Source organism: Prunus dulcis, chromosome 4, assembly GCF_902201215.1.
Source record: "Prunus dulcis chromosome 4, ALMONDv2, whole genome shotgun sequence".
In the NCBI taxonomy this organism is placed as follows: Eukaryota; Viridiplantae; Streptophyta; class Magnoliopsida; order Rosales; family Rosaceae; genus Prunus; species Prunus dulcis.
In genome coordinates this window covers 15,036,916-15,058,108 of record NC_047653.1, presented here as the reverse complement: position 1 = coordinate 15,058,108, position 21,193 = coordinate 15,036,916, and the positions used below count along the sequence as shown (strand labels likewise).

Here is a 21,193-nt window from a genome sequence, read left to right as displayed (position 1 = left end):
CACCAAAGCAGCCAAGTCTTTGTCTAAATAGGCATCGGCGGTACTAGCAACAGGTAGCCTTTGAAAAATATTTAAAAATATTATATGTATTTTAATGTGATTTCACTCTATAAAAGATTGGTAGTTCATCCAAATATAGCCTAGTAATCCATTGTCCACTCAACCTATAGGCTTATAATTATCTTATATTTAATTTGTTTGCTCACTTAAGAAAATTTCCAATGGAGATGTCAAATAATATATATCAAAATTGAATTTGATGACTGATAACTTTAGTCAATGAAACTATGATACATTATAAGCACACCAAACAATAGCTAGGACCCATATTCATTTTAATTAAAAAAATCCCATCCAGTCCAGCCCATCAAACAGAGCCTATTAACTTACGACGCGGCATTATATAATGGCCAATTTTCTGCAAACTCATATCATGCAACGAAAGATCAACCTTCTTGTAATAAAATGGGGCTTTTGAGCACGGTTTTGGTTAAGTCCTATGTAGAGTTCTGGGGGAGGAAATGGAATATACAAGACATATCCGCAGTGGTTGTGTTGTTGGCTTTGCATTGCCTTTGTTTATTTGCACCCTTTCATTTCAACTGGGGTGCATTTTGGGTGGCTATGGCTCTCTATCTTTTGACTGGTTTAGGAGTGACTCTCTCTTACCATAGAAATCTTGCCCACAGGAGTTTCACCCTTCCAAAATGGCTCGAGTACTCCTTTGCCTACTGTGGGGTTTTGTCACTTCAGGTATATAATATGTACATATATGAAATTATTCTGATCCATCGATGTAACTGGAAAAGGATTTCATGTGATCAAGAACGTTTCGTATGTTTTTTTTTTCATTGTATTAGCTAGCTGTTACTTAGTAGAAAGATAAAATATGTCTGTGCGTGTGTGTTTGGGTTTGCAGGGTAGTCCGATTGAATGGGTGTGTACGCACCGGTACCACCATCAGTTTACTGATACAGGGAAAGACCCTCATAGCCCTATCAAGGGTCTTTGGCATAGTCAAATGGGTTGGATCTTTGATAGCAGTTATCGGTTTGGACAAGTAAAAAACAAATCTCTCTCTCTCTCTCTCTCTCTCTCTCTCTCTCTCTCTCATACATACTTCGTTATTTTTATTTAAATGAGAAATTTGCAGTGTGGAGGCCTAAAGAACGTTGAAGATTTGAAGAAGCAGCTCTTCTATAGGTTTCTTCGTCATACTAACCTTCTGCATTCAGTTCTTCTTGGAGGTTTACTATATGCTGCGGGTGGATTTTCCTTCTTGGTTTGGGGAATGGTGAGATTGGTTATTTACTGGTTAATTTCCATTAAATTTAAATGGGAACATATGGTCTTCAAAAATTTATATCCAAAAGAAAGTATAGTGGAAACTGTATATACCATCCTATGTGTTTGACATTAGTGGTAAGCCATGATTCTATTATTTGAATTCTGAAACTACTCGCAAATTCGTCTCACAAATTTATCATTATATAACCTCTTTCTTTATATATAATGGTCTTGAATGTGCATTTGACTCCTTGCTTGTGTACATACAGTTTTTAATTATAGAAAAGTTGATATATATTCAAATTTTTATTGAGGAGTTGGGTTTAATCCTCGAATTTGGTGACTTTGATCAAAGTCCTTTGACTTTTGTGCCACATAGAATTACATTTTTTTAAATAAATATTTTATGATGTAACCTTTTTATTTTTTTATTTTTTATTTTTTATTCCAATGTTACCCCTTATGACTTGGATCGGTAATAGTCATTTATGTCATATTGCTTATTGGATGTGCTAAAGTGGATGTGCTCCACACTCTTCACCCAAGTTCAAATCCCCATCCCCGTATTTAATTTTTATTTTTATTTTTTGACCTACCTCCTCTACTATATTATATATAATATTATATAAACTTAATAATCGACAACTTGTAATTTAAGTTAATGGCCTCTCTAAACTAAATTAGACATGATTAAGTTCGAAATATTAAACTATAACATGTAAGTTTTAAATCATATATATTTGATATACTTTATTTCCTATTTCGATTCCCCCCAATCTTACAATTCTAGCTTCTCCACTGACTAAGGCAAGAGGTAGTTGGTGGGTTTGGGGTTATAACACCAGAAGTGATTGACACTAAAATTAGTTGTGGCTTAATTAGGTGGTGGTGGTGCCGACGGTGGTTTTGTTTGTGGCTATATGTGGTTGTTTATATATTAAAATGACATTGTTTTGGGATTTTAAAGAAACAAAATATAGGTAGAATTTAGATATAAAATTTACGACCTTTTCATATTCTAAATTTTTTTCACGCTGGATTTAAAACTTCCTTGTTTATCAACCCAATTGATAACGAAATCATAATATACTACTCCTTAAAACATGAATTTTGTCTAATTATATGTTTAACTTCTTCATCCAAACATGGCCTAAATCTAAATTCCTTATAATTTCAGGGGGTGAGGACCGTACTTGTTCTCCACAACACTTTTCTAGTTAATTCAGTTGGCCACATGTGGGGAAAGAAACCGTGGAACACCGGTGATATGTCTAGGAACAATTGGTATATTGTATTTATTCCCCACTCTGCCATATTTCATCTTTCTATATGTAAAATTGGGATATTAATATGTTTTATACATCATCTTTAATCATTTAGGTGGGTGTCACTGTTAGCGCTTGGAGAAGGGTGGCATAATAACCACCACGCTTTTGAATACTCAGCTCGACAAGGGCTAGAATGGTGGGAGTTTGATTTTACTTGGTACATAATAAAATTTCTTCAAGCTATTGGATTAGCAACAGATGTGAAGGTCCCAACTGAAATTCAAAAGCAACGAAAAGCTTCAAAGAGTAGAATCCTGGCTACTCAAAATGAGTCTTTGAAGATTTACCCTACTATGGATATGTAGCTTCAAATCCTACATGCATTTGTAATGGGGTCAATATTCATGCATGGTGTGGATTCTGGGATTAGTCTCCTATTTCTATGGCTTCTAAAATAATCACTTATAATCATATTGTGTAAAAATAAACTATGAAAAGTGTTTAATTCTGGCATATTGAAGTAATTTTATGTATTATGAATAAAATTTACCCCATGTTAAAAGTGTGTTTAGTTACTAGTTTGGTTATAAAAAAAAAAAGAAAAAAAGTTACCTTTATTTGCATTTACACTAAGTAGTTAAGATTAAAATAAGAGTTAATTACACATACATCTCATGAGATTTCTCTTGTTTTCATATAACTCTTTGAGATTTTGAAAATTACACGACCATTCCCTTGAGATTTCCAAATCATTACACTTTATAGAATTTGAGAAAGAAAGAAAAAAGTACATGTTCGTGTCTTATTTTCCAATACTCGTTATAAGCAGTTGGGCCGGAGAATCAACCCACTCATCTTATTCTGTGTTTGTTTACTTGTGTTTTACGGAGTATATGCGGGCCCAATTCATGTCCTATGCATCTTGCTATGTAGGCCCCGCCACAGAATATGCAAGTTGAGTGATGTCATATGGCCCTAAAAATTGGGGCCTCCTATATAACCTTTTAGTCCAAGAATTATAGTAGCAAAAACGGCATTTTATTTGTGTAATTCATGCTTTTTGGGATTTATTCTGAAATATTTTTGGCATTTTTCATATAGCGATTCTCTTTTATGTAAATTAACCAACTTAGCACCTAAACTGAGAATTTTTTATTTTTTATTTGGTTTAGAATGCGGTAAGTGTTGAACATAAAAGGCCTCAACTTTTATTTCTGCCCAAGACCTCCAAAATCAATGAATCAACCCTGTTGGCTTGTCCATCAAAGGTGCCTTCTTATGCATTCAAGTGACATCATTTTCACCTTATGTGTCTGTCTTTTTTTTGTTTTTGTTTTTGTTTTTATAATGTATGGGAAAAAGGGAACTAAAATGTAATAAGGTGTGCGTTGTCTTTCTGCGTCTTGGTAGAGGTGTTAATTTTGTTGATGTGAGTTAACCTACTGAATCAAGGAGATTTATTTTCTAAGTTAATTAGGTGATTTACTTCCTTGTTTTATATAGTTGACACATCCTTGTATAATTATGAGATATTCTCCTAATTAATTATTGTATCTATTTCCTTGTAAAGCACCCTTCAAACCAAATATTATATTTTAGCATGGTATTAGAGCAATCGATCCTAAGTTGTCTCTAAACCCTTAAATCATACCCTGAAATTCAAACCCAAACCCTAAATCAAATGCCTTACCTCTCAAATAAAATCCCCTCGTCCAACTCCTTAAACACAAACCTCTCAAATCAAATTCGTATCAAATTTCTCAAATCAAATTCTCAAATCAACTCCTCAACCACAAACACACACTCATATCAAATCTTACGTCTGTTTAGATGTTAGGACCCCTTACGATTCTCTCCCTCCTTGCAGACTCACATAAGCATGCGGTCAATCCTGCTGAACCGGTTACTCGGGCTCGTGCTTCTATCGCCACAACCAAAGGTTCTGCCTTTCATACGTTGTCTCCAAAGCCCAAATGGATTATTGACTCGGGTGATACAGATCACATGACATTTGATCTTGGCCAACTTATTAGTTGCAAACCATCCACTGAGTCGGTGGTGTCTAATGCTAATAGTACCATTTCCTTATGGTTGGGAAGAGCTCTCTATATCTCTCTAACTCCATACATCTAGATTCTATATTGATTGTTCCATTATTGGAGTATAACTTATTGTCTGTTGCACAACTTACTACTACTTTAGGGTGTACTGTAACATTTTGGCTGAATCATTGTGTTTTTCAGGACATCCTTAGAGGGAAGACGATTGATTATGGTACTAGACGGGCACCGGATAGTGAGACCATAGTTGATCTAGCTTTCACAACCAGTTGAGCCAGTTCTGAGAGGCAGAAAGACAAAGTTTGGTTATGGCATAAATGTCGTGGGCATGCCTCATTCGATTATCTAAAGAAGTTGTTTCCATCATTATTTTTCAGTTTTGATGTTTCCAGCTTCTAGTGTGATATGTGTGAATTGGCCAAGAGTCATCGTGTTCCGTTCCCATTAAGTATAAATAAAAGTTTGGTTATCTTCTCCCCTATTTATTATGATGTTTGGGGGCTTGCTCAAATCGCTACTTCGGCTGAAGCTCAATGGGTTGTCACTTTTATTGATGACTGCACCAAATGACCTGGGTTTCCCTTCTTAAAAGCAAAGGAGAAGTCAGTTTAACGTCTCAACAGTTCCATAAAATGGATATCATCTCTACAACATCACTGAAGCTTCGTTTTTGAAGTAATGGATTGATGAGATGCAAACCAAGTCAAGCAATTTTAACACACGCCAACAGAATCTTAGAGGAATAAGAACTTAATTTGTTGTATTTTTTTTTCTTTTTTTCTTGTTCTTTTTGGGGGCCAAATATCATCTAATGACTTAAAAACTGACACCAAATTTTATTTATTGGTTTTTAGGTCTAATGGCCTCTAAACATTGACTCAATTAGCATTTGGTCTCTCAATTTCCAAAATCGTTCCCGTGGTCCTTCAACTTCAATTTCTTTAAGACAAATGGTACTGCCATTAATTTTGTTATCTTTTCCGTTAAATGCAGGGGAAAATTTTCTTTTTATATTATTTTTAATTTCCACCATTTGAATATTTCTTTCACCCAAAAACTAAAAATAAAAACTAAAAACTAAAAAACCTTCTTCCTATCCTCACCACAATAACCACAACCTCTCCAACTCAACCCCACCGAAATTTGCCCATGTACCCCAGGAGTAAAGAAATTTCCGATTTTGACCCTCAACAGTACACCATGTGCCATGCACATGATCAAATTTGACGGCAAAACCAGTTGTCCTAATAAAACTGATGTTGCAGGACCATGAGAACAATTTTGAAAATTAAGGGATGAAAATGAGAATCAAGTCAAAGTTCAGGGACCCTAAGCCTAAAAATCCTTTATTTTTTGGGTACACTACAGAATACCCCTCTAAACTACTTGGACTGTTGCAATTACCACCATGAATTAATTTTTCAACCTATTTAGCCCTCCTATTAAATTTATTTGCCAATTTTGCCCCTACCGTTAGCTTTTTCACAATTCCATCCAAATGCCAGTCAAATATAAGGGTAAATTTGACATTGTACAAGGTATAATATTAAGAAAAATAAGGAAAATCTAAAAAAATCAAATAGAGAAAAAGAAAACCTCCCACCAATTTCTTCTCCCCCATTTCCCAACCACCACCTACAGACCACTCCTCCCTCCTCCCACCCGTCACCTGCAGAAATTGACCCAGTCTCCAATTATAAAGAGGCTAACCAATATAGGGTTGTGGAGGACCTTCTTTTTCACCAAGGAATATGCATCTAGCAATGCCAGCACTAAACTCCAGATGATTTGCAGACCCACTGAAGCAATCAGGTAGCTGCAAAATGAGCACTGCCTTAAACAAATATTACAATTTTTTGTTTCAGGACAAGAAATGGCATGTGATGCATCAAGAGATGCATAAATCTGCCCCATAAGCCTACAGAAACATTAGATATCATACACAGATAGAGCCAAACAAGTCAACAACAGTGAGAAAAACAAGCATAATGACTTCTAAGTCACTAGTTCCAATTATTATATCATTCTAAAATAGAAAAAGCAATACATCAATGGCTCATATTGACATATTTTACGCCAAGAACTCATCCCAAAATTCTAACTACGACCAACTCTAGCACTTTCGGTGCGCCAAAGAATGAAGAATCAAATTGAATCACCATATCATCATTGCCAAAACCTCAATTCAATCATACACTAAGCAAACACAGAAATTAACAACAACAAAAAATACGAGAAATTAAAAATTTCACCATATCCTCTAAGTGCTTTTGCGTATGAGAGACTATGAGTAGTTTTTCAGAGAATCTCTCTCCTGATGGCGTATCCATATTGAGATTGACAAATGTTATCCAACGATTATTCTAAGTATGATCTCTACCTTCTTTGCCAAGCCCATTCCTCCAGAGGAGTTCTTAGCTCCGTCTCTATCTGAGATTGCTATGGTTGACGTCGCTCGGATTTGATGGCGCTGGAGAAGTCATTGGAGGCGTGTCATCGGCCGACAGAGATTGAGATAGAGATGATTGCGGTGGCACCAGAGGTGAAGAAGGATGTGGTACGTTAACTGGAGCATCGACGGAGATGGAGGAAGGGAGTTCGGCGATGGAGTTTTGGGCGAAGGTGAATCGGCAGCGAGTTGCGGTGATGGAGTAGGCGAGGGCTGTGGTGGAGATGACAAAGATACAATGGAGAATTGGAATAGCAGAAAAGCCAGAAGCAGAGCTCGATGAACCTAGCCATTATTGAAGAAGAAGAAGAAGAAGAAAGTTCGAGATGCTAGTTGATGAAGATTGAGTTGATTAATAGACAAAACAAAAGGGCAAAACAGTAATCAAACATAGCTGCCAAATTTAAGAAATCGACATCTGTCAATTTTTGGGTATATTTTGGGTGTGTTTATATACATTAATGGTATAGGGTTTCTTTTTAGAACTATGTCCAGGAATGGAAATTTAACTAATTTTCTTTATACATATTTAGTTAAATACCCAATCTTAGACATAGTCTTATAAAAAAAAACCCTATAACATTTAAAAACTATATACACACCAAAAAAAAATCCAAAAATCTACATCTGTTGATTTTTTTCAATTTAATAGCTATTTTTTAGTTTATTTTTTTGTGTAAAATAACTATATTGCCCTTGTATTATGGATTTGAGAGAGAAAAATCAGATCTGCCAAAAAACCAAATCAGATTCATTTTCTCCTTTGTCGCTGGTGCTTTCTCGGTGTTCGAGCAAAAGGAGCTTCCATTGAAGCTTAGTCTCAGGTCCAACTATATTCTTCATCTCTGGTCTGCAATTTTCAATATTACACCTTCGATTTCTTATTCTAAAATCGTGCTTCTATTCATATTTTTTTTCTTTTCAGATTGTCCAGAACCTCGAATGAACCTCGATCAGACGCTCCTAGCTCTACTTCTCTTTTGCCACGTCGTAATCGTCGTTGTCATCATCATTATCGTCATTGTCATCGTCGTTGTCATCCTTTGGTTTGGACTTGAGATTTTTTATCTTTTGCTTCAATTACGTGGTTCTCTTCGGATTTTAGTTGATTTTCGGAATGTATTTTAAGCTTTGATGACCGATTTATCTTTTGTTACTATTTCAGTTATGGATCTCATTTTTGTTTAACAATGTACTTCTATAACAGAGTATTAACAATGTACTTCTATGACAAAGTATTAACAATCTGGGTTCGGCTTGTTTTCAATACTCCGAGAATTTTTTTTATAATAAATTTTTTGGAAAAAATCTAGGCTCGGCTTATTTTGAGTTGGTCTAGTTTGTTCTTTCTTCATCCTTTCTTTAGTAGACATGTATTAGAAATAGCAATATGCACTACTACAAAAAGTGAAAAAGACGACCAGAAAACAACGACGGTCTAAGTGAAAACCGTCGTGGTTTTTAAAAAGACGACGGTTCTAAAAACACCGTCGTGTAATACCACCTTAGACAACTAAAAAAATGGAGATTCAAATGGCTGTTCAAAAACAACGACGTACCTAATTAAACAACCGACGCCTATTTGAAACAGATTTCCGCAGTGTAAAATCAAAGCCAACAAAGAACGGCAGAAGTTATGAATCGACCGACGGAGAAAGTAAAGACGACGATTTCAATAAAAGCCGCCGTTTTTACTCATAAAATAACACGACGAGGTTTTCGTATAAGACGCCGGATAATTACAAACAAATCCACGGCTTTAAAATACAAAATATCGCCGTATTAAATTAATGTACAACGACGGAAAATATAAATATATCGACGTCATTCTCGTATAGTTCTACGACGCTATCTTTAAATCGTACTATAAAATTTAACGTCGTATTTATTCATTTTATACGTCGTACATTTAATTTAAACCGTCGCCTTAATAAGAATTTTTGTTAACAATTTTTTTCTTTGATTTTCTTATCCTACGCCGGTAGATCTACTTAATGACAAGAATTGAAATAACCACGACGGTTTATATAGAAAACCGCCGACATAATCAGATTTTTCTGAGATCCCAAGGGTTACGAAATCTTACCAGATGGAACTCTGCTCCACATCATAATCTTAACAGATGACACAGATTTGCAATCAGAGAGACAATTTTTTGGAAGTTGATGATGTGTGTGCGTTTGTGTATCTACAAATATTATACCTAACGCCGTTGCAAATTTGCAATCAGAGAGACAATTTTCAACGACGGTTATATTATACCTAACGACGTTTAAAAAACAAATCAACGTCGCTCAACAAATATATTACGTCGTCTTAGTCTTACTTAAGACGAAGAAAAACGACGACAGTAATACAAAAACAGTCGTTGTTTTTATATTCTTATTTTATTTAAATCTGTCATCCAAAAAAAAAACTTTACATATTCCAGAACATTAATTTCCTTCATTTTAAATTTCCTCCGGAAAAAAAACTCTATTTATAACGCATTGTAATTGAAAAATAAACTGAAAGGTCACGGAAAAAAAAATTCTATTCATAATTTAAAAATTCAAATCCACGTCGGTTATATTAAACCTAACGACGTTAAATGAAAAGATTCCACGTCGCAAAACAAATATTGCCTCGTGTTAGTTAAAAACGACGGCATAACAAAAAACCGTCGTTGTTTCAAACTGAATTAATTTAAAATTTCTTCGGGAAAGCAAAATCTATTTATAATTTCCTCGGTTTAGTAATATTGCGTCGTGTTAGTTTACAAATTCTAGAACATTAATTTCCCTCATTTTAAATTTCCTCGGGAAAGAAAAATCTATTTATCACGCTTTGTAATTGAAAACTAAAACTGAAAGAATTCGGGAAAAAAAACTCTATTTATAATTTAAAAATAAAATCCACGCCGGTTGTATTACACTTAACGACGTTTAACAAAATAATCTACGTCGGTAATTATAAATCTACCGCCATCTTACCTTAATATAGACGACGAGAAAAGACGACGGTATAACAGAAAACCGTCGTTGTTTCAGTTTCTTTAACAGTTTGGTCCTTTATCTTTCTGCAGGACTTGTATAGTTCAAAGCATTGACAATGTCTTCATCATATATCCCAGCAACTACTGATTCGATTGCTCATGCTTTAGAGGCCATCTGAAGCCATTTCTATTCTTTATCGCATTCTTGAACCCCATCTTCTTCTTCTGAAGCTCTACGGATAAAGGAAGAGGCTATCACAAATCTGACGGATCTTCTTAGCCAAGAAAATCAAGCAGAGGATCAGGCACATCTGATCTTCAGATTTCCCTAAGAAGCGAACTTTCCTTCGACAGCGAGTGGAGGCCAGGCTTGCATCTCTTTTGATGGAAAGCAAGGAGTATTCAGAAGCACTAAGTGTCCTATCGGGCTTGATCAAGGAAGTGAGAAGGCTAGTTGACAAGCTTCTTCTTGTGGACATAGATTTGATGCGAGTAAGCTCAATTTCTTTTTGAGAAAGACATCCAAATTATTGTCTTTGAGATGTGAGAGACAGTGTCTCTGAGAGAGGAAGAACTTGGAACCCTAAATGTAAACCGAAAATGAATGAAAGCGAAAAATTTATAGAATAAATTTTTAAAACCAACGGCGGTCCTTACAAAAAAACCGCCGTTTAAATTGTAAAATCAACGCCGGTATGACCGACGTATATTACATAAATCCACGTCGGTAAATTAATAAAAACGACGTTTTAAATAATCTACCATGACGCGAGTTATTACTTATGTACTTTAATTTTTGAGTTTACTACGACGGTACCTACAACACTACTGTCATATTTATTTACCACGTCCGAAGTTAAATGTACCGTCGTATTTTGTAATTTATACGTCGTAGTTATATGTAACCGCCGTATTATTTTTTTTTGAAATGGTTTTATATGTAAGCAACTTTTCGTCTACCTGACTTACACATGCACTGTTTCCAAACCCGATTAAAAATTTCAATCTCCCAGAGAAAACCTATTGTCTTTTTTCCTTGTCAGAGCACTGTCAGAGTATCTCATCGTCTTCCTCTCGTCTTCTTCGTCGTCTCTGAACTTAAACATCGTCTAACTCTTGCTTTCATTGCACGCAAAAAGGTAAGCTTTCATTTTCACTATTTTGGTTGCTGTTTTGCATGCTCATACGTTTTTTGTTTGAAAAATCTTTTTACCTTTTTTCTGGCCAAAATCATTTTACTTCTTTCCAAGTTTGATAAAATATACAGACAAAAAGGGAAAGTTTCCAACTTTGAAGACAACTACCTCAACTAAATAAGACGACGGTAGCTTCTTATTTACGTGGTTAAATATGTAGACCACGACGGTTCGTCAATCGTTCTAGCGTCGTCTGAAAATTGACAAAGTTGTTTTTAAAATTATAGTCTTTTTTTTTATTTGCTTGTTTAATTGCAGGTTTGATTTCTCTGAACAATGGTTTTTTTTTTCCCTAATTTGATAAAATATAAAGAAAAAGAAAGTAGGGTTGGTATCTAATATAGACGACAGTATCTTATTGTTTTACGTCGTGTGAATGTTAATACCACGACGCCATATTAAAATACCGTCGTCTATATAAGATTCCAAAACTTTCTTTCTTGGCCTTGTATTTTATCAAATTAGAAAAAAAAAACCATGGTTCAGAAAAATCAAATCTGCAATCAAACATTCACAGAGAAAGAAAGAAGGGTTTTGGATCCTTATATAGACGACGGTATATTACTATTGACGTCGTGTGAACATCAATACCACGACGTTATATAAATATTTCGTCGTTTATAGTTTATTATCACGTCGTCCGGTAAATATCGACGTAATAAGTTATTATTACGTCTTATTTTATATTATTTCGTCGTTGTTTAATTACCTTGGTTTTAAACATTTATTACGTCTGAGATTATTTCATTGCGTCGCTTAAAATCATATCATACGTCGTATTTTATTAATAACCGTCGTTTGTGTTCTTAATCTTTTCCTGAAATATTTTCACTTGCAGTTTTGTCTGTAAAAATGGTTTCTCAACACCAAAGTAAGGACTCTGGCTCCAAGAAAATGGAGGTAAGGAGCTTGGAATGGTAACTCCTCAAGAGAAGTCTTCGAAGAAGATGAAGTTTGCTTCATCATCTGCTGAGACAGAACCAACCAGCACGACAACAATCTCTGATGATTCAAAGTCTGGTCGAGGTATGAGCACAATGCCTCGTGTTGTGAAGAGAAAACTTCAGAAACTCAGGCCAATTGTTGAGTACAATAAAAAGGGGAAAGGAATTGGCCAAGCACATAGTGAGATGCAGTCCTACATTGGTGTGTTGGCACGCTCCAGAGTTCCACTTGTGGACATGAAATGGGCTCAAATCCCCAAGGATATAAAGGAGCAGATTTGGGAAGCAGTTAACATTGCTTTTGTGGTAGGTCAAGGGGGCAAGAACTCTGTGTTAGCTTCTGCTGCCAAGAAATGGAAGGATTTCAAGTCTACACTAACGAGGCATTATATCCTTCCATACACCAATGACAAGGAGAGATTAAGCCAACCCCCTGAAACATATAAATTCATAGAGAAAGCACAATGGGATGCCTTTGTAGCTTCAAGGTTATCCAAAGATTTTGAGTCTGTGCATTCTCAACATGCACAGATTAGGGAGAAACTTGAGTACAATCATCGATTTTCTCGAAAAGGATATGCTGGTTTGGAGGATCAATTGGAGGAAACCATGCCTGGGGTAGAAATTGATCGATCTACCTTATGGAAGAGAGCTAGACAGGACAAACATGGTAACATCCCCGATCCAAAGGTGGCAGCGAAAGCAAAATTAATTGTAAGCCTACTCACTCTGTTTTAAATTTTTATTAAACTGTGAATAATTCTTATTACGTCTTATGTTATATTTTTTTGTCGTGTGAATGATATTACCACGTCGAAACTTTTTAAAAAACGTCGTTAAAGGTCTAAATCAGGAATCACTACTCTGTTTTCTTTAATTATAGCATAAGATGTCGGTGGTTCATTTTCGCGTCGTTTGTATTAAATTACTACGTCGAAATGTTTTAAACAAGGTCGTTAAAGGTGTGAATATTGAATCATCCCTATGTTATCTGTAAATAAAGCATAAGACGTCGGTGGTTTATTCATTTCGTCGTTTTAAAAAACTAACCACGTCGGTATAACTACCGTCGTGATAAATTATAATAACGTCGGTTTATATGTTATTGCGTCGTGTGAAATTATATAATACGCCGTTTGTATATAAATAACCGTCGTGTTTTTTGTTCTTACTTTTTTATATATCTTTGTTTTAGGATGAATTGCAAAAACAAGTCTCGGAAGGCAAAGTCAATGTATCTGGCAGCAATGATGTGTTGACCATGGCTTTGGGCCCCGAGCATCCAGGCAGAGTGAGAGGTGTAGGTGCTGGGATTTCCCCAAGGCAATATTTCAATTTACCCAAACCACAGAGGATGAGCTTTGACGACCGCTTAAAGGACAGTTTAAGAGTTCTCCTTCAAGAAGAGAATAAAAAGATGGAAGCTAAGGCAAGGGAAGAGGCTTTAAGGATGGAGGCTAGAACCAAACAATTGGTAGAGGCTGAGAGGGAGCATTTCCTGAGTCAGCTTTCCCAATTAATTCTCAATTTTGATCCAAGCATGCTTAAACCAAGAATTAGCCAAAGTCCCAAAAATCCAATGTCCGACAAAGCAAGCTGCTCTGGAGGTGATGTGAGATCCCTACATTTTGAGGATGATACTGCCAAAAATGGGAAACATCAGGAAGAAAAGGTAACATATCTGAACTTTGAATTCTCTGTTTTTTTTAAAACTATTAGACGTCGTTATTATTAATAAAACCGTCGTTTGAAATACATACCACGACGATTTTAAAAATAAACCGTCGTTTGTATTTCAATACCACGTCGTATTTAGTTTACTTGTTTTTCACGCCATTAAACGTCGTTATTTTTAAAACTTTGTGGTTTTTAGACGACGGTTTTAGTCATTCCCGACGTAATATATAAATCCCACGACGTTTACTATTTACCATCGTTTAATAATTTAAGACGTCCATAATTCTTACATACTGTCTTGTGTTTTGTCTTACCACGACGTTTGAATTTAATTTTTTTTACTTTCTCTACATTCTTTATTACTTAAAACAGAAAAATGAAGGAAATCAAGATGAAGAGAAGAATGAAGAAAAAAAAGATGAAGAGAAGGAAGAAGAAAAAAAAGATGAAGAGAAGGAAGAAGAAAAACAAGAAGAAAAGGAGAAAGAAGATGAAGAAAAGCATGACGACAAGGTATGTTCACATAACTTTGCCTTTTTTTATTTGTTTTTCAAAATTTCAGACGTCGATATTTTTCTTTAAACCGTCGTTTGTTTACAACTTAGACGGCGAAATTTTTTTCTAAGACGTAATAAATTATTCACCACGACGGTTTTTTCACCGTCGTTTAAATTCTTTTCAGACGACATTTTATTCCTTAAACCGTCGTTTTTATTGAATTACCACATCATTTTTTTATTTCTTTAAACAGGTTATTAAAGTTGTTGATTATTCAAATATGGAGGCGCCATCTTCTTTAAAAACCCTTTGTCGTTATGTGGAAACGACACTCGTGCCTCAAGATAAGACCCTGAACTTTACAATTGATAAGGAGGTGTTTGGTCTAGAACGCGATACCTTCGTCCTGCCTGAAGATATTACACAATTTGCAGGCATGGAAGAAATAGGAGCTACCGTGGTTGCTGTATATATGAGGTTTGTCATTCTAAAATAATACGTCGTTGGTTTATTTATTGCGTCGTCTTAACTAACTAACCACGTCGTTAGTATGTACCGTCGTGATAAATATATTATAACGTCCTTGTCTATTTCAGTACGTCGTGTGAAATTTTATAATACGTCGTTTTGTTATACATAACCGTCGTGTTTTTTTTTGTGCTGACTTGTTTATATTATTTTATATATTTAGGTACTTACATGATGTTTTGAAACAAGCAAATATGTGCAGCATGGTTGGCTTTATCGACCCTGCTACAGTTAGTGCCAACTCTGGGACAATAGCTGACAGATCATGACTGGTAGCAGCTCGACTTCAGAAGACTGATGGTGAACAGATTTTCATGATGCCTTACAATCCAGGGTTAGTCTCCTTAACAGGATTTTTTTTTTATGATTTTCAATAAATGACAGCGTATAAACTAACCACGTCGGTGTTTTATTTTATTGAGTCGTTTGAAACTACTAACCACGTCGGTAGTTATTTATCGTCGCGATAAATATATAATGTCGTCGATTGCTACTTTATTTCGTCGTGTGAAATATTATAATACGTCGTTTTTGTAAATAACCGTCGTTTTTATATTAATTTTGTGCAGCCGCCATTGGATCTTGCTGATTGTGAGAGCAAAGAGGGAAACCGTCTATTTTCTGGATCCTCTGCCCGGAAATCGTGTGGTCGATGAAGAGGCCAAAAACATCGTGAACAGTGCTATAAAAATATATAATTCTCACATAGCCAGAGCAGGCCGTAAAGCAGTAATTTGGAAAACTCTGTCAAGCACACCAAAGGAAAACTCTGTCAGGCACACCAAAGCAACCCAGCAGTGTCAAATGCGGGTATTATGTGATGCGCTTCATGAGGGACATCATCATGGATCCTTCCTTGGCGTTTGAGAAGAAGGTAAGAAGAAATTACCTTCATACATTTCACGTCGTTTTTTGTATTATCAACGGCGGTCATGTAAAATTACCGTCGTTGAATAGATATACTACGTCGGTTATGAAAAATATCGTCGTCTGTGATTGAATTTCTTTTTATTTATAAACCCTAATAGTCATTGTTTATGCGGTATGCCAAGGGAAACCAGGAAGCGCCATACCCCCAAGAAGCAATTGATGAAGTCCGGAATGAATGGGCAGAGTTTGTTTGCCAAATTATTAAACAGGGGAATTATTGAACACTTGATATTTATGTATAATGTACAAATTTTGTCTATAATATATAATGTAAAAATTTGTTGAGGTTTTCTTAAATTAAAAAAAAAACAAACATACAAATTGCGTAACCGGCGTGTAATACTTTTCCAACGACCTAATAAAGTCAAAAACCGTCGTTTTTTGTTGTTTCGTTTTAAACAAATCCGACGTAAAAGGATATTTAGACGACGTTCTTTGAACAATTGAGTCGTTTATGGTTTATAACATCTTCAATTTCTTAAGGGTTAAGGGTAGTACTTTGTAACGACAGCGGTTAAGTCGTGGAATATATATTTTACGTCGGATAGTTAAATAGCCTCCATGGTTTCTCATTTAAACGACGTCATTTTAACAACTTAGTCGTCTATTACAATTTACAACGTCTACAATTTATTAACACCGGCGTGGTTTGTTGTTGTGATAAGAATATTTTATTATTTTTATATCAAAATATTCAAAATAAATTTAAAATAAATCAGAAAAATGAAAAGTCAACTCCTATGAAGTCATTGATATATTTTCTTCCCCCTAAACCTTGAAAAAAATTCATTTTGAATAACAAAAATTTAAAATGACCATCCAAAACAAAATTGTTTTGATGAGTCATAAAATCACTTCTAGTTTTATGGTTTAGGGTTTAAAGTCTAGGGTTTAGAGATTAGGGTTGTTATTTATTGGGGTTTATTTTTAAAGTATAATTTTTGGGTAGTATAGGGTATATATTAGGCTGTAAAACCATAAACCCTTTTATAAACTTAAAATTTTAAATTATATAATTTAGTTTTAAGGGTTTAGGGTATTAATTTTTAACGACGGTGTTTGAGTCGTGGAATACATATGTTACGTCGTGCAGTAAAATATCCGACATGGTTTCTACTTTAAACGACGTCATTTTAATATGTAAGTTGTCTATTATAATTTACAACGTCTTCAATTTCTTAACCCCGACGTGGTTTGTTATTGTGATAAGAATATTTTATTATTTTTATATCAAAATATTCAAAATAAATTTAAAATAAATAAAAAAAATGCAAAGTCAACTCCTATGAAGTCATTGATATATTTTCTTCCCCCTAAACCTTGAAAAAATTCATTTTGAATAACAAAAATTTAAAATGACCTTCCAAAACAAAATTCTTTTGATGAGTCATAAAATCACTTCTAGTTTTATGGTTTAGGGTTTAGAGTCTAGGGTTTAGAGATTAGGGTTTTTATTTATTGGGGTTTATTTTTAAAGTATAATTTTTGGGTAGTCTAGGGTATATATTAGGCTGTAAAACCATAAAACCTTTTATAAACTTAATTTTTTAAATTGTATAATTTAGTTTTATGGGTTTAGGTTATTAATTTTTAACGACGGTGGTTGAGTCGTGGAATACATATGTTACGTCGTGCAGTAAAATATCCGACATGGTTTCTACTTTAAACGACGTCATTTTAATATGTAAGTCGTCTATTATAATTTACAACGTCTTCAATTTCTTAAGTTTCCATTTTAAATTATTTCTGATGTTTATCTTATATATTTGGGACCGTAATGCTTGAATTTTTCGTGTCATGTAGGCAACATATGATCCACATCAAGACTGCTTATCCAAAATTTAAAAAGAGAATAAAGTGGCTGCAGGATAAGCACAAGAGCACTTTCATTCAATGGCTATGCTTCAAGGTATATGTTGTTGAATAACATATTTCTCTTTTAATTTTCTTCTTATTTCTATGTTAGATTGAATTAAGATTTGATTAATTTGCCGGTTCAAAGTGAACTTGAGGAAGACAATCATGGCGTATCAGAAAATTTAAGGTGGCTAGCAGCTGGTCCAAACATGGCAGTGCCATTATATTGGAGCTATCTTATTAAAGGTATTAAATTCAATATCAAGGCACAAGATGATGTGCGGACAACTCAAAATAGTGGAGTTTTTTTACTTGCACATACCATGCAAGTTGCTAGTGCCAAGGATAAAAACCCAATTCTCTCAAATATGGGTTTCTATGGTGTCATTCAAGAAATTTGGGACCTTGACTACCAAAAGTTTACAATCCCCGTCTTTAGGTGTGATTGGATAGATAGTTCTGGTCTTGTAGTCGACGAACTTGGATTTACCCTTGTAGATTTGAGTAAAATTGGACATAGGAATGACCAATTTGTTTTGGCTTCTCAAGTCAAACAAATATTTTTTGTTGACGACCCGATGCATCGTGGTTGGTCGGTAGTGTTATCAATGCCTAATAGAGAATATAATGATGTTATTGGTGATGAAGTCTTAGGTGATGTGATAATTGAGTGTGAGCCATTTACTAGAGGGATGCCAAATGTTGACACATTTGATGAGCTGGTGGGTGAGTTAGGTGGTCAAAATATTCGAGGTGGGTGTGAAGATATATGGATTGAATGATGCTTATGTAATTGGCGGTGTATGACATTAATTTTGTAATATATTGTAATGTGATTTCTTCACTTTCATTATACAGGTTTTGGCCACAAAACAATCAGTGCAAAAAATACTGGTTCAGATTACATCATTATATTCTGCATAAAAAACGACGTCTGTTCAAATAAAACACGACGTTGTTGTGAACCAGTTATTCAGCATATTTACCGACGTCTTAAAGCAACGTAACAATGAAGAACCACGGCGCTATTGTGAAGCAATTATTCAGGATATCACGTCGGGGAAGGATTAAGAACCGCCATGTAATTCTAAATAACACGACTCCAATCCCATAATACCGACGTCTAAAAAGCGAGATAAATAATCTGAACGTTAAAAAATACGACGTCATCATACATTTTCCACGTCGCAAGTTCTTTTATAAGCGAAGAGGAACGAAATGAATTCCGACGGTAATTCATTATAACCGCCGTCTAATATCAATTAAACGACGTTATTTGTAATACGGCTCTCATCATAATCAACGCCGTCTATATGTTCTGTAATACGGCTCTCATTTATTTGGGACCGACGTTGTTTAGAAGTTCAACGTCGTCTACATTAATAAGTGCGGCGTGAGTAATGAATACATATAAATACAACGTCGACTATATAAATGCCACCGACGTTGTTTCGCATTTCAACGTCAACTATATAAATACATACGTCGTAAATAATGACACTGACAACAATTTCCCCGTCATCTTTTTTAGAAAAATCGAAGTGGAAAATTTATTTCACGACGGTTGTTTGTAAATAAGAGACGTAGTAGATTTCAATAACGTCGTCTTCTCATGTATTTAAAGGCGTCATATTTTTTCTTGTCGTGAAAATTATATTTAACGGCGTAGTGTTTTAGTTGTCGTCGTTGTATGTCTATCTTGCGGCCTTGTTCTTTTAATATGTGTCATATTTTTCCTTTTTAACGGCGGTGATTTGTTTGAGTTGGTCGTCTATTCTCATCCTCGACTATTTTTTAGAACTTTAGCAGACTAAACACGTCTGTTTTTATTTGTTTTCGACGTTGTTTTATTTAACAACGTCTAATATTTATCGTCGTTGTTTGTTTCTGAAAATAGGACGTATAAATTTTGTAATACGACTCTCATATATTTGTAACCGGCGTTGTTTCGTTGTTCAACGTCTACTCTATAAATACATACGTCGTAAATAATGACACTGACAACTATTTCCACGTCATCTTTTATAGAAAAATCGAAGTGAAAAATTTATTTTACGACGACTGTTTTTATATAGGCGACGTAGTAGGAATCAATAACGTCGTCTTCTAATGTATTTAAAGGCGTCATATTTTTTATTGTCGTGAAAATGATATTTAACGGCGTCTTATTTTAATTTTCGTCGTTGTATGTCTATCTTGCGGCCTTGTTCTATTAATATGTGTCATATTTTTCCTTTTTAACGACGGTTTTTTAGAGAGTTGGTCGTCTATTCTCATCCTCGACTGCTTTTTTAGATCTTTTTGCAGTACAAAGGCGTCGTTTTGTATTTGTTGATGACGTTGTATATTTTAACAACGACGGTGATTTAGCGTCGTGGTTTATGAGGGAAAAGATGACCGTGGATTCCACGACCATTGAAAAACCGAATACACGACGGTGATTTACCGTCGTCTTTTTGCTTTTTTGTAGTAGTTAATATTATATGTAATAACTAATGATCTAAAATAAACATTAAATAAAACAATAATTAAAAGATTTGACAATATAAAAATTTACACGTCAACAAACTCACCATGATAAGTTTGCTGACGTGTAAAAATAGTCAATGGACTACATCGAAAAATAATTGGCTTACATCAAAAATTAAAATCACGTGGGTTATTCCTAAGAAACCTTAATATTTTTGGGTTTGTATATTTTTTGTTTTTTTGTTTAAAAAACAGAAAAAAAGAAATCTGACCATGTATGTCTGATGATAATATGCATGTTATTTTTAGACCTAAGGTAAAACAGACAAACTTTTTACTCCATTTTTCATGAGGTTTATCACAATAATTAAACTGTTATATCCTCCATTTTAGATCTCATGCTTCCATTTAAAGAAAAGAATATCAACAACAAAAAAAGAATAAAGTTACAACATTGATCAATTCAAATGTCCAACTACCAGATGATGAGCCCCTGCACTTAGAGACTACGCATTTACTCGTATTTTGCTAAATTTAGACCATTATAATAATCTAACCCCTTCGAATGTGACACATCATCAAATTTTTTTTCCTTCACTAAACAGAAGAGTTAAGTTTTATTTGTGGGTAACTAAACTCTTGCTTAGAGCATGTTTTTTATTATTATTTTTCTTTGTTCTGTGTAAAGTATAATGGCTTAGATTATTAGTTAACGTTTGTTTAGAGAAGAAAAACAACTTGATGATGTGCCATGTTCTAAAGGATTAGATTATTATAATGGCCTAGATTTAGCGATATGCAAATAAATGCGTAGTGTCTTAATGCAGAGGCTCGGGATCCCCTACTACCATTGAAACATAAGAAACTCAAAATCTTAACAAAAATGCTATCAATTGAAAAAACAATAATTAAAAAACAAAAAAAAAGGAAGGGAATTTGCACCTGCTATGCAAAAAAGAGCAAGTCGGTTCAATGATTTTTTTTCTTCTTCTTTTTGTTATGGAAATTAAAAGCTCAATGATGGGCTATATATAGGAAGAAAAAAATGGTGCACAC

The 21,193-nt window shown here is 34.6% G+C and overlaps 1 protein-coding gene across 1 annotated transcript; it reads left to right on the top strand.

Moving 5' to 3' along the window:
* Positions 1-465: 465 nt before the first annotated feature.
* On the top strand, positions 466-2,920 carry LOC117625461 (palmitoyl-monogalactosyldiacylglycerol delta-7 desaturase, chloroplastic-like). The gene is made up of 5 exons (XM_034357012.1): positions 466-753; positions 920-1,060; positions 1,154-1,294; positions 2,465-2,571; positions 2,668-2,920. Exons 1-5 carry the CDS (start codon positions 466-468, stop codon positions 2,918-2,920), a joined length of 930 nt encoding a protein of 309 aa, XP_034212903.1.
* The last annotated feature ends 18,273 nt before the right edge of the window (positions 2,921-21,193 follow it).